We start from the raw sequence: 13,530 nt of genomic DNA, 5'->3' as shown, positions 1-13,530 counted from the left end.
CCTCAGTCTCTCAAAGCACCTGGAACTATAGGTATACCAGGACATCTGACATTTGAACAGGACTCATGTTAAGTCCTTTGACTTTCTTGGTTATCACTGACACTAAATATTATATATAAATGATATTTTTACACTAATGATCCTACTTTATGACTATATTCTCATTTTTACATCTTTTGGATATCAGTTTATATGGTTAGAATGAGGTCTTTTGTTGAATTAGAAGTCTAGTAAATGTATCTATCCATTATTTTCCTTCACTAGGAGTCTACCTGTATTCTCCATTACTGTAGTCCCCTCAACCTCCGACCAGAGTCTCCTTCGTGCTGTGCAGGTTACTTACCTAATAATCTAGGACCTCACACATGCTGGGAAAACATACAACTGAGTTTTATTTTTCAGTTCAATAGTTAAGATTTATGAGACGGGGTCTGAACTCTATAGCCCAGGTTGACCTTGAGTTGGCAGCAATCCTCCTGCTTTAGTCCTTTGATAATAGACATGGGCAGTCATACAAAGGTAGGAACTAGCTCTTGTTGACCCAAGTTCCCCTATTTCCTTCCATTCTCAAGTTCTGCTGGACTCTAACCTTTTTAATCCTCCACAGGCCTGTGAGTGGCAATGAGATTTTTGTTTATTTAAATAACATCTCATTTATTTTACATACTGATCAGTTCCCCCTCCCTCTTCTCCCAGTCCCCACCTTCCCATCTACACCTCCCCCACCTCCATTCAGAAAGGGTAGGCCTTCCATGGGCTTGGACCTAGCTCTTCCCCTTGCGTCAAGGCTGGGCAAGGTAATCCAGCATGGGAAACAGATTCCCAAAAGGGCTAGGGCCAGGACCTGATCTCACTGCTAGGAGCCTTATAAAAAAAAAAAAACCAAGCTACACAACTGTCATATACATACAGAGTACCTAGGTCAGGCCCTAACTGTTTTGGACGCCTAACCTTTAAGGACACAGCTTTTTGACCAAGACAGATGTGATTTACTCTCTACTACAGTTGGCTCAACCTAGATGCTCTTTTCCTCCTTAAACGTAATTCCTACCCAGCTTTAGGATTCAACGAAAGACCATTTACACTGAGGAGAACCTGCAAGGTTGTCCAACAGTTCTATCCCATTTACTCAGAACCCTTTATATACTGCATGTGTTAAGAGATGTGGCTGCTTCCTCCCAGACAAGATGTTCAGAGAGAGGGAGGCAAATTGCCGGACTGGTCTTTTTAGTTGCCCCAGAGCAAGGTTAGATGTAGGAGAGCTAATGTTGAGTAGAAAGAAAATGGCTGCCAGAGAATTTACCAGGCCCTTGGAATCAGGGCGTGGACATCCTCTCAGTTTCCTACACTATGAGATGTCAACAGGGAAAATGTTTAAGCTGTAGTGCATCAGTGAATAAGAAAAACCACACAAAAAAAGTACTACTTGGGATTGTTTTTCTAACTAAACTTTTATTAAATTTTTTTGTTGTTCAAGGCTGGAACCATCAAAGTCTGATCAGCTTTAAGTGCTGGATAGAGTAAAAACCACAAGAGACTACTAGATAATCTGTGAAGACTTGCAGACAAATGACAAGACAGACAACAAAAACAAAAAGGGTGGGCTTGTGGAGAGCTAGTCAAATCTTATGCTTATTCGAATTGACTAGAAAGGAACCAAAGCTTCTAAGGAAATTGAAGTTGAGACTATCATAAATGCTCACCAAATGAAAGAAACATTGCATGGGTTCAAAATTTTGATACAGCCTGCTGCAGTGTATTCCAAATACTCAAGGTAAATCCCAATTCCTGCTGGCTGTCAGTCTCTTCTCTGGGGAAAGTGACTGAGGAAAGAAATTGTACCAGAAGTGGAAGTGGGTGGGTGAGCAGAGGAAGGGCAGAGACGGCTGTCTGGAAAGTTCATTTGTCTAGTATGTGTGTAAGAGGTTTTTCTTTTTCCAATTTTTTTTTAAGTTTGAAAAAAACTCCGTTGTGAAAAGTGAGTTATGAAGAGTGCTCTTTATTTGAAACCTCCACAACACAAATGCCAATCTTGTCTCGCATTGAATCATTAGCTGTGCACATCAACACATTCCAAGCACAAATTAAGAAATGCAAACAGAACAAAAAAATATATATATATATAATTTTTCCCCTATCCAAAGGTTTCAAGTCTCAATGCAGCAAATCCTTCTGAACACAGAATCTGAGGAGCACACTGTTCAGTTGGGACAAACAGGTCCCTGCAAAGGCTACTGCCTTCTTAACACATGGGGTGGGGATCATGGACGGCATGGAAAAGGGAGAGGCAAGAGAAATGAGAAGGGAACAGGTATGCACTAGGGAAGATGGGCAGCTGGGACACACACATGGTGAGTTGGTGAATTTCATTTATTGGATTTTGACATTTTCTTTCTGGATCTTTTTAAATCCCCCCCCTCCCTAGGTCCAACAATGGTAGAAAAACCCCACAGAAGTAGGCAAGGCCTTATTAGGCCAGCCCAAAGCCTTCAGAGCACTCCTGGATGGCCAATAGTAGCATGTGGCGGAGCTTCTCAAAGCTCTCATAGGCAGGCAGGTCCAGTTGATTAAAACTAAAAGGATAAAAAGATTAGTTCATGAGAAAAGACAATGAATCCCAGTGCTACCAACCTTTAGCTCCTCTCTGAGCCAGAGTCAATCTATCCCCCTGCTTCTTGCTGACTGTCCCATTTTTTTCTCCAGCCTGATCTAATACAATCTGGCTTTAATACTGGCCATTAGAGCAACATACATTTGGTCCTTGCTACAATGTATTACATACCATGGCCTTACCTACAGGATAAAGTATAATATAATGGAGAAAAGACATCCGAGACACACATATATAGTGAGCTGGTAAACTTCATTTATTCATTAAAGTCTTAAAAGTCTTTTTATTTTGAGTTTTTAAGATTTTATGAGTGTTTTGCCTGAAGGTATGTATGCATACGCCACTGTGTATATGCTGATGTCAGGAGAGCACCAGAGTATTGAGAAATGGAATTATAGATGGTTGTGAGCCATTATGTGGGTGTTGGGAACTGAACCCAAGCCTTCTGCAAAAACAGTACGTGATCTTACCTACTGAGCCATCTCTCCAGCCCCTTACCTATTGGTTTTTAACTTTTACCATTACTTTTGAGACAGGGTCTTTGTATCCGATCCGAGGTTGGCCTGAACTTCTGATTGTCCTGCCTCCACCTCTCTGGACTACAGGCATGCACTACTATACCAAATTTATGTGGTGAGAGGAATGGAACCATGGTGTTGTACTATCAAGCAAGTACTCTAACCAACTGAACTACATCTCTAGTCATGACATTTTCTAAGAAACAAGCTGCCCCCTTGTACTAAAACTTTCATTTATTTTACATCCCGCCTGCAGGTTCCCCCCACCTCCCCTTTGCGTACTCCCCATCCACTCCTCCTGTTTATGTTCAGAAAGGGGCAGGCCTCCCATGGATGTCAACAAAGCATGGCATATCAAGCTGAGGTAGGACTAAGCTCCTCCCTTTGTATTGAGGCTGGGCGAGGCAACCCAGTATGGGGAATAGGTTCCCAAAGTCAGCTCAAGTGCCAGGAACAGGTCTTGATCCCACTGCTAGGAGTCCCACAAATACACCAAGCTACACAACTGTCACACATATGTAGAGGGCCTAGGTTGTTCCCATGAAGGCTCCCTAGCTGTCTGTCCAGAGTCTGACAGCTCCTATGAGCACAGGTTAGCTGAGAAACAAATGTCTTTAAGGAGGCATTCAGGGTCACTGGTGAAGTATATGTATGGGTATATGTATGTCAGTAGAAGTGCCTGTGAAGTCCAGAAGAGGAGGGTATTATAGACCCTGTAGTTGGAGTTACAATGGTAGCAAGCTGTCCTGTATGGGTGCTGGGAACTAAATTTGGGTCCTCTAAGAAAAAGCAGTAAAAGCTATAAACCACTAAGCCAGCTATCCAGCCTCTGCCCAGCCATTACTTGTTCCAGTCAGGCTAAGCCCTTTGGAATACACCATGATTTCCTAGAGTGATGTTTATTTCCCAATGTCTTCCCAGCTACCAGTCTTGTAAATTTAGCCCATCTTCTGACCTCAACCTCCTCCACAGACCCAACAAACTGAGAGGTTTCTAATGTTGTGGACTAGGCAATACCTGTGTCTAGACGTTTATCAAGCCTACAAGTTCAATACAATCACTGAAAAGGAAAAACAGTTGTTTTCTTACCACGTGTGAGCTGAAGGCAGACGATCTGTGGATCTGTCATCTCGATGAATCTGAAACTTCTGGATGCCGTTCATGCCTTCAAGGGCAGCAAACCCTTGCAGGGGCACCTTGGAAGTACCTGTGACAAACTGGAGGAACTTGGCACGGTCTGCTTGGTCAAAGGAACGCAATGCTCTCCAGAACCATTGGATCTGTAGGAAGAGACACACAAAAACCCAATGTCAAGCCGGGCGGTGATGGCGCACGCCTTTAATCCTAGCACTTGGGAGGCAGAGGCAGGCAGATCTTTGTGAGTTCGAGGCCAGCCTGGGCTACCAAGTGAGTTCCAGGAAAGGCGCAAAGCTATGCAGAGAAACCCTGTCTCGAAGAAAAAAAAAAAAAAAAAAAAAAAACCCAATGTCAGAGAAGAGACCTTGTAAACTGGGTGGTAGTGGTGGTGCACACCTTTAATCCCAGGCGGATCTCTGTGAGTTCAAGGTCAGCCTAGCCTACAAAGAGAGTTCCAGGACAGTCTGGGCTATTACATAGAGAAACTGTGTGTGTGTGTGTGTGGGGGGGGGCACAAAACAGAGAGAGAGAGAGCGAGAGAGCGAGAGAGTGCATGAGAGAGCACAAGAGCACCAACACTTGTAAAGATCAGGAAATGGCAATGGACTTGAAATATTAGGCAAGCCCCTTTTGTAGAATGGGCTTCACAGGATGGGTGAGAGTATCAACTGTAATTATGCTCCAGAAGAACAAAGAGGCACAGGTATACTGCCATTCATAAGCCAGCACTGATTAGTGTAAAAGGAAGACAGGGATCCTCTGCCAACAGCTCACCTGAATAGAGTTGGATTGGTACTTGTGGTACTCAGTGTTAGATTTTAGATCATCAATGTCGATGGTGGGCAGCCCTGATATGAGCAGCTCTAGTTCCTGCTCAGTAAAGATGGAAATGAGGCGCTTTGGAATGATTTCATAGAAGCCTTCCAAGAAGGCTGCCAGCTGTTTGCGGATGGCTCCTGTAAGAGAATGGAAAAAGCAACATGGATTCAGAACTCATACAACTGAATAAGAGAGCCTTAGTTTGACACCTGATACTGACAGATCTGCCTGCCTCACCACTGTTTCCAAGCCCCTATATGATAATAGTTGAAGTTAAGTATTTTGGTCAAGTGTTCTGACTCCTTTTGTGCAAGGCATTTGTGGCTTTGTCATAGGAAATAAGAACAAAAAAGTTAAATAAATGGCTGACCTCTTTCCTTGAAGCAGAGGTCTATCTAAAGGACATTTTTCTTACCTGTCATTCTCATCTGGCACACCAGGTGTACATATTCCTTCTTATTCTCCTCTGTTACCAAGATATTGGCTCCATTGGGTTTGAGGTCACGAACTTCACATACTCCAAACTCTTGAACCTAGAACATCAAGACACCAATCATATATGTGAGGTTTGGTCTGGGTTGCAACTAACACAGAGTTGCAGGAATACACTCTAACTCCTTGCCATCTCCCAGACAGGGAGATGATGTATATTCATAGCTAACTGCCATTTCTCACTATTCATTAGCGTAGAGCTCTTCTGCATAGGAAAAAGCTGAAGAACAGAACAAAGGAAATTGCTCTTTGGCCCTAAACAAGTGAGGAAAGAGTATCTCTATCTAATTTTTTCTATAACTAGAACTGTTTTAAGGAATGAATTATGTACTGAAACATATATGCGTGTAGGGGGTGAGGGGGCAGAGGTCAATGACAAGTGTCTTCCTCTGTCATGTTCTACCTTATATTCTAAGAAAATGTCCTTCAATGAACTTGAAGCTCACTGACTTGGCTATGGCCAGCTGTTTCAGGGATCTATTATCTTTGAACCTCCAGTTCTGGAGTTACAGATGCAAGATGCTATGCCTAGCCCCTGTTGGAACATTTTTTTCTTACCCCTCCAAATTTTCCCTTTTACATTTTTTTGTGTGTGCATGTTGTGTGGAGATTAGAGGAAAACTTGCAGAAGTCAGTTCTCTCTTTCTGCCATGCTCAATCTTAGGACTGAACTCATGTTATCAGGCTTGGTGGCAACTACCCTGAGCCATCTTACTGGAACTGAAAATTTTATTCAAAAAAAAAAAAATTTTTTTTATGGACGAGAGAGAGAGAGAGAGCGAGAGAGAGCAATCGATCGATCAGTATGAGTGTTTGGTGCTCACTTTTCCAGAGGACTCAAATTTTGTTTACAACCCTATTAACTCCAGCTCCATGGGATCCAATGCCCACTTCTTGTCTCTGTGTACCTGAACACACGTGGCATATACACATACATAAATAAAACTATTTCATATGTATATGAATGTAGGTACATGTGATAATATGCACATGTAAATGGGCTAGGGGATGATATTGTCTGTTTGTCCTATACTACTATTCCTTAAACAAGGTCTCTCCCTGGAATTAAACCAGCAGCTAGCCTATCTCCAATGATCCTCTTGTGTGTTGCACCCCCACCCCAAGTTCCAAGCACTCAATCATGGCCAAACCTAGCTTTTTACATGGGTAAGATCTGAACTCAGGTCCTAAGGATTGCAAAACAATTGCTCTTACCCACTGAGCAATCTCTCTTCTGTTCTAGAACATTCTTAAAAAGGGGAAATTAGGAAATAGCTTGGATTATTTTACCAATTCTATTTTCTGTTTATGATGTCTCTGCTTGATGAAGTCAAAGCACTTCCTCAGAACTGTTGAGACTCAGAGTCAGTTCCAAGGTGATCCCCAAAACCTACCTCAGTGCTGAAGGTGAGGTCATAGCCTAGTGTGGAGACATCATTTTCCAGCAGATAAACTAGGCCCTGGTAGAAGTGGTAATCTTCACTCTCCATATCTGTATACCTAGAAAAACCCAATTAGATAGGATCATGGCTTGGTGGCAGCAGATAGGACAAGGAGATAAGGAACTGAGTCCTAGGGCTAAGGGCAGTTTAAAGACTACCACAATCTCACCTGACAGACTTGCCCAAGATGTGTTTGTAGAAGGACCGTGTAAAGTAGCACTCCAGGAGGCGGTTGTCATATACAGCTTTGGCTACAATGCGTCCTACAAACTTGAAGTAGCTGAGGTGGTTGGGGTTACAGTGGGAAGATGGATTGATCGTGTAGGTGACCCTGTCACCAGGTGAGGTACGGAACAAGGCATACATAGGGTTGAACATCTCTCGAGAGATGATCATGTACCACTCTCGCAGGAGCCCCCCAGCATCCTGCCCTTCTTCTCCTTCAAACACTATATACCTGCATCAAAGAGCAGAAACAAGAGAGCTGTGCAGAAAGCCAGGGCAGATCTGACCATTCATGTACCATCATGTGAACAAGAAAGATTCTGTTAATCTGACTTTGAGAAAGTTCATTGTCAGATGAAGAAGTAAACAAGAGTACCAGGAGAGCTCTGGAAAAACACAAACCATGATTTTAATCTGTCTCATCAGCTACCGTGATACTTAGTGTTACAAACTGCCAATTTCTTCTAGGTGGCTTCATAATCCACCAGTGAACACTCACTCACTTGACAGGGGCACTGATGTACATGGTAACTCCCATCCTAGGGTTACTATCTGCTCAGCAGGCAGATTCCTATTCCTAGCCTAACAATGATACAAGTTCTCATTGCAAACAATTCAAGTGTATCCTTATAAACATTAAAGACATCCTTGCCTGCCTAGGAGTTGGTAAGTCAGTCAAAGGGCTGGCCAGCAGGCTATGTCCAAAAGTAGGAAGACTGTTCAACTAACATTATCTATGCCAGAATGCTGTTGGGGAGTTTTGTAACCACTGGCCCTAAATTTGAGGCCAGATTAGGCCACTGCTACCATATAGAAAGAGCTCCCTGTCCCAAACAATCTTGGTTGTTCCCTTTCCCGAGTTCTTACAATCGATTCTTCATTTCTTCAGGAGATTTGCGATGCAGCTCCCGATAGGAGTCTTCAAATACATGGTCACGGCGAACATGTACCGCCATGTCTTCCTTCCGGAGCCCTTCATCCAAACGTTCCAGCTCTTGGCGGAAATATCTTAGGATATAGAAAAGGGAAATAGGATTGGGTAGCAGAACAAACTTAAATTTGTCTGTTTAGAAGGAAAACTCCAATGATCCTCTAATGACACTCTCTCTTTGATCTTTGTACCCTACACACCTGGAAAATACATAGCAGCTGGGAGAGAGAACATTTATTATGAATTCCATTTTTTTCCTATTTCTACTGAATGAGGGATCACAGAGACTATTACATTAGATTTCTGCAACAAGCAAGGAAGCACATTTACATGTACAGGAAGGAAAGGAGTGGGGATAACAAGAAATCTTGAGCCTGGTTTTGACTCTCTAAAAGATGAAACTGGACATAAGAAACCAACTATGGCTTTTTTTTCTGGGAGGGGAAGACAGGTATCATTCATGTAGCTCTTCACCCCAACACACCCACAACTAGGGCACATACTTGCGCTTGACATCAAAGTCGAGGACACGAATATAATCTACTAAGACAGCAAAAGGTCCATCAGCAAGGTGGGTGGTGGACTGCCGTAGTATCTGGTTTAACACAGTGCGGTGAGTCTCTGAGAGAAGAGATTGACAGCAGGAATCAGGATTTTATACAGGTCCTAAGAAGCTATATAACAATCTACTAGTTACCAACTTGCTCTTAATTGTTTTAGGGGCCTAAATCAGGAATTACCTGGAGCTAGGGGCCAGTCCCAAGGTATGAATGTGAAATATGGCCATTTATATAACACATGACTTCACATGGAGAGGTAGAACCTAAGAGCTTCTATAGCAGGTCTCTCCTGCCCTTACTAGTCTATTTTTTTTTTCAATGCGTGTGTCTGTGTGCAAGCATACTTGCACTCTTTCCGATTCTGCTGAATCAGCTAGAGATAAAATGCTTTCTGTATCTGTGGGTCTAAGAGTTCACTGTACCTGCAAAGCGAAGGAACTTCTGTGTATCAGGGGGCAGGCTTGAGGAGATGTGCATAGACGAGGGCTCCCTGGAGAAGAACGGGTCAAGGGAGGAAGGAGTGGCTGGGGTTAAGGGGGCAGGGGAAAGTGGAGGCGGCTCATCCTTGATGTGTGCCAGCTGGCTCTCACGGGTGTCTCGGACAGGAGGCTTGCTCTCCCGCTCTGTGGCATGGACCAAAAAGAAGGCCTCGACAGCAGGCTGTAGCACTAGGGGATAGCAATGACAGCAAAATGACACTTTACAAACTTTAACGTAACCATGTCACAAAAATATAACATGGAAGAATAAATAATGAAAACTTGTAGGAACTACAATGGTAAACAAAGCCAAAGAGGAAGTCAGAAAGTGGGACAGGCAATCAGCAATAAAGACAAATCTCAGGCTAAAAAGTAAAATGTATCATTTACCAAGAGAGAAGGCAATTCTTTTAAACTCTTGTTACAGACACACAGAGGGAGAGAACAAACTTGGACTGAAAAAGCAAGACATCATCATCATCATCATCACCACCACCACCTGGCAGAAAGTGTCCCAGAGCAGACCAAGGGGTTTGGAATGTGTGCTCTCAGAGAGCAACTTACCTAGCACTGCATGCTGGTCATGGGATTCTTCCAGTTCCTTTAAACATTCCCCTAGCATGTCCCATAGCTCATCTAGGCTCAGCTGCTCACTGAGCAGTGGTAACTCAGGCGGCCTCTCCTCTTTTTCCTTCTCTCCCTGTGGTGTTCCATCTGAGGCGACTAGATACACAAAGAACAGTCAGAAAGCTTTCAGTGTCTCTCTTATTCGAGATTTTTTTTCCCAGACTAAAAGCAAAGGCCACTAGACTGAGTGGGCCCACTGGCCAAAGAGTATTGAACAACATCTAGAAGGTCTAAGTATTGCACTGGATGGCATTAAATAGCAAATTTGGCTTCTCGATTATACTAGTCTCTTTTTAAGTGTTCAATGGAACTTCTGACAGTTTCTTTCCAGTACAAGTATGTTTTAGAACATATTCATCAGATTCTGATAGCCGCCCTTGTAATCAGGCTGCCCACTTGCTTTTTTAAAATCTCCCTATTTTCTTTTCTATGAGATAAGGCTAGGACATAAACCAGACATTTTGATTCAAGCTTCATGCCTTTTAAATCAGACAACTTGTCTCAACAGTTTAAAGCCCTAAGAAGTTTTAGTGCAAGATATTCTCAACAGTTCAATAGCCAATTAGTAAGACTAGCTGAATCTTCTGGGTGGGAGAGAAGCAACTAGCCCTTTCTCTACCTCCCTACTCTACACCCAACCCCCTTTAGACCCCTGCTTTGCTTAGGCATCTTCCTGACATTTGCTTTCATCTTCTACCCAAATCCTGACTATTCTTCAGGGCTCTGACAGCCCTACATTTAAATCCTGGCGGTGGCACTTGCAGATCATGTGCTCTTGGGTAAAAGAAAATGGATAGAGAACACGGGAATAATATTTACCTACCAAAGTCCAGATGACTCAATAAAGTATTTCAAAATTGGTTGTCCTCTGAGAACATTATTTTAAAGTAATGTGTTTAAAGGGCATCAAAAGCATTCTATGCACAACTCACAGAAAAATGCCATTTACCACGTGCCAGGTACTTGGCTAAATATCACATACATATTAAATTATTTAATTCTAACAGGTGTGAATATCGCCTTTTTTTTTTTTTTTGAGACAGGGTTTCTCTGCGTAGCTTTGCGCCTTTCTTGGAGCTCACTTGGTAGCCCAGGCTGGCCTTGAACTCACAGAGATCCACCTGCCTCTGCCTCCCAAGTGCTGGGATTAAAGGCGTGTGCCACCACTGCTTGGCAAATATCGCCATTTTACTTTAAAAATTTTTTTAAAAAAATATTGTGTGTATATGAATGAAAGCCAACTTTGGGTATTGTTCCTCTAGAACAGTGGTCCTCAACCTTCTCAATGCTGAAACCCTTCAATACAGTTCCTCATGTCATGGTGACCCCCTACAACCATAAAAATTATTATTATTATTATTTTGTTTTTTTAACAGGGTTTCTCTGTGTAGTTTTGGTGCCTGTCCTGGCTCTCGCTCTGTAGACCAGGCTGGCCTCGAACTCACAGAGAACCACCTGCCTCTGCCTCCCTCCCGAGTGCTGGGATTAAAGGCATGCGCCACCACTGCAGGGCAAAAATTATTTTCTTTACTACTTCATTAACTCTAACTTTATTACTGTTATATAAGTATCTGTGTTTTCTGATGGTTTTAGGTGACTCCTGTAAAAGGGGCTTCTGAGTCCCAAAGGGGTTGTGACCCACAGGTTGATAACTGCTGCTCTAGAGTCATCCATCTTGGTTTTTTGAAATAGGGTCTCTCACTGACCTGGAGCTCCCTGACTAGGGTAGGCCAGTTGGTAATCAAGCTCAAGACTAAACTCAGGGATCTGAGTTGGCAGAAATTTCTCTAGCATTGGGATTATAAGAGTGTGTCACTATGGCTGGTGTTTTTGACCTGGAATTAAACTCATGTCTGGATGGCAAGTCATTTACCTAGACTGGGCTGTTTCTCTACCCTGAACAGTCCTGCCTTATAACCCAGAGCTAGCAAATGGGGGAGCCAAGACCTGAAACACATGCCATATTCACACATGATATACAACAGTTCCTTTTTTCTTCTTTTGAGAGAGGGTCTCACTATGTAGCTCTGGCTGGTTTGAAACTTCCTATGTAGACCAGGCTGGTCTTGAACTCAGGGATGTGCCCACTTCTGCCTTCTGAGTACTAGGCTCCTTTTTTTTAATCTTATTTAACATTTTCCTACTTATTTAACTTTTTTATGTATATGTGTGGCTGCATATACATAAACATCCACAGCATGTTTGTGGAGATTAGAGGAGAGATTTGAAGTTCATTTTTTCCCCTTCTATCATGTAGGTCCCATGGGTTCAATCTTGGTTATCAGGCTCTGTAGAAAGTACCCTCATCTGGTAAGCTAGCTCACCCACTCCTCTTTTGAGACAGAGTCTCACTATATAGTCACAGACTTGGTATATGAGTAGCTCAATCTTGCCTCAGTGGCTTCATGTATTTATTTAGAGAGAACACAGGGCATGTGGAGATATCAGAGGAAAACTTGTGGGAGTTACTACTCTTTGACCATGTAGGTTCTGGGGCTCAAACTCAGGTTTGTCAGGCTTGGTGGCAAGCACAACATTTATCCACTTTATCCACTCAGTCATCTTAGCCAGGTTTCTCTGTTAGCTTTGCGCTTTCTGACTCACTTGGTAGCCAGCTGCTCGAACTCACAGAGATCACTGCCTCTGCTCCGAGTGCTACTAAACGCCCGGCTCTAATTTGCTATTTTAAAGACAGGTTCTCCCTATGTTTTCCAGACTGACTTCACATTTATAATCCTGTTTCAGCTCTCCAGATAATGCTGCCATAACCCAATGTTTCTTTACTATAGGAATCAAAATCCTATTAACTTTTATAGAAACCAGTGTTCACTGAGTATATATACATATTTTGGGAACAGGGGGATCTACTAGAATTTCTCTAACTCTTTCTTTTGCTGAGCTATAAGCAGTAGTAGTACTGACCAATGGTCTGAGTATCTTGAGCACTAGGAGATGGCTGGTCCACATCCATGGGTGACTCCTCTCTTCGGACAGATGCCTCTGACTGGCTAGACTCCGACTGGATAAAAGGAGACAAGGTCACATAAAAGGTGTAACTGTGCTCTCCTCTGGGACAGACTAGAGGTTGGCCCTTGACTGTCTCACATATTGAGCCTTGAAGATACTTTTTCCTACCTGGTTATCAAAGTCTATAGCTCTCCAGGTCAAAAGAATGGCATGCATGCTTCCTTTTCATTCTGAGTTTGCAGATTTCCCCAAGAGCTCCCTAGATGCCTGCATTTTCTACAAGCTGCTCATACCCAATTCCTACCCAGATCCCACTCCACCCCTATACTTGTGTCCTGGATATAGACGAAAATTCCAAGTTTTCTGGAACAGGTTCTTTTTTTGTTTTGTATATGTACACATGAGGTAGGCTTGCTGGCCATCTACTTCTATTTGTTCAAATGGAACTTAGTATAATCTCCCATAGGTGGGCTATTGGGCTGGCCTCAAACTCAGAGATCTACCTGCCTCTGCCTCCCAAGTGAAGGGATTATAGGCATGTGCTACCACTGCCTAGCTCCAGAAATTTTATATAAAGAAAAACCAGGTCTTAGGATACCTTGGTATCTTAGTAAAGTGATTTCTATGTTCTAAGAACAGGAAGGCAATGAGAGAGTGCCACAGCTTTTATTACAGCCATTCTGATCTGGGATCCCAATAATGAGGTGGCTACGTAAGTTCAC

At 42.9% G+C, this 13,530-nt stretch overlaps 1 protein-coding gene across 22 annotated transcripts in view; it reads right to left on the bottom strand.

Annotated features, from left to right (window-relative positions):
• Positions 1 to 1,432: 1,432 nt before the first annotated feature.
• Huwe1 (HECT, UBA and WWE domain containing E3 ubiquitin protein ligase 1) overlaps positions 1,433 to 13,530 on the bottom strand; it is a 152,911-nt gene continuing 140,813 nt past the window's right edge. For 21 of the 22 annotated variants that reach the window (XM_028883477.2, XM_028883484.2, XM_028883478.1 and 18 more), the window contains 11 exons: positions 12,764 to 12,860; positions 9,779 to 9,937; positions 9,158 to 9,403; positions 8,679 to 8,796; positions 8,112 to 8,252; positions 7,189 to 7,476; positions 6,972 to 7,077; positions 5,501 to 5,618; positions 5,041 to 5,222; positions 4,219 to 4,409; positions 1,980 to 2,573 (listed from right to left, as the gene is read on the bottom strand). In XM_028883477.2, coding sequence (XP_028739310.1) covers positions 2,471 to 2,573; positions 4,219 to 4,409; positions 5,041 to 5,222; positions 5,501 to 5,618; positions 6,972 to 7,077; positions 7,189 to 7,476; positions 8,112 to 8,252; positions 8,679 to 8,796; positions 9,158 to 9,403; positions 9,779 to 9,937; positions 12,764 to 12,860 — 1,749 coding nt within the window. In that variant the 3' untranslated portion in view covers positions 1,980 to 2,470. Of the gene's footprint in view, positions 2,574 to 4,218; positions 4,410 to 5,040; positions 5,223 to 5,500; positions 5,619 to 6,971; positions 7,078 to 7,188; positions 7,477 to 8,111; positions 8,253 to 8,678; positions 8,797 to 9,157; positions 9,404 to 9,778; positions 9,938 to 12,763; positions 12,861 to 13,530 lie in introns of all 22 variants that reach the window. The other variant, XM_028883497.2, reaches the window with a different exon arrangement.

Source organism: Peromyscus leucopus, chromosome X, assembly GCF_004664715.2.
Source record: "Peromyscus leucopus breed LL Stock chromosome X, UCI_PerLeu_2.1, whole genome shotgun sequence".
NCBI lineage: Eukaryota > Metazoa > Chordata > Mammalia > Rodentia > Cricetidae > Peromyscus > Peromyscus leucopus.
This window is presented reverse-complemented; position numbering and strand designations above follow the sequence as displayed.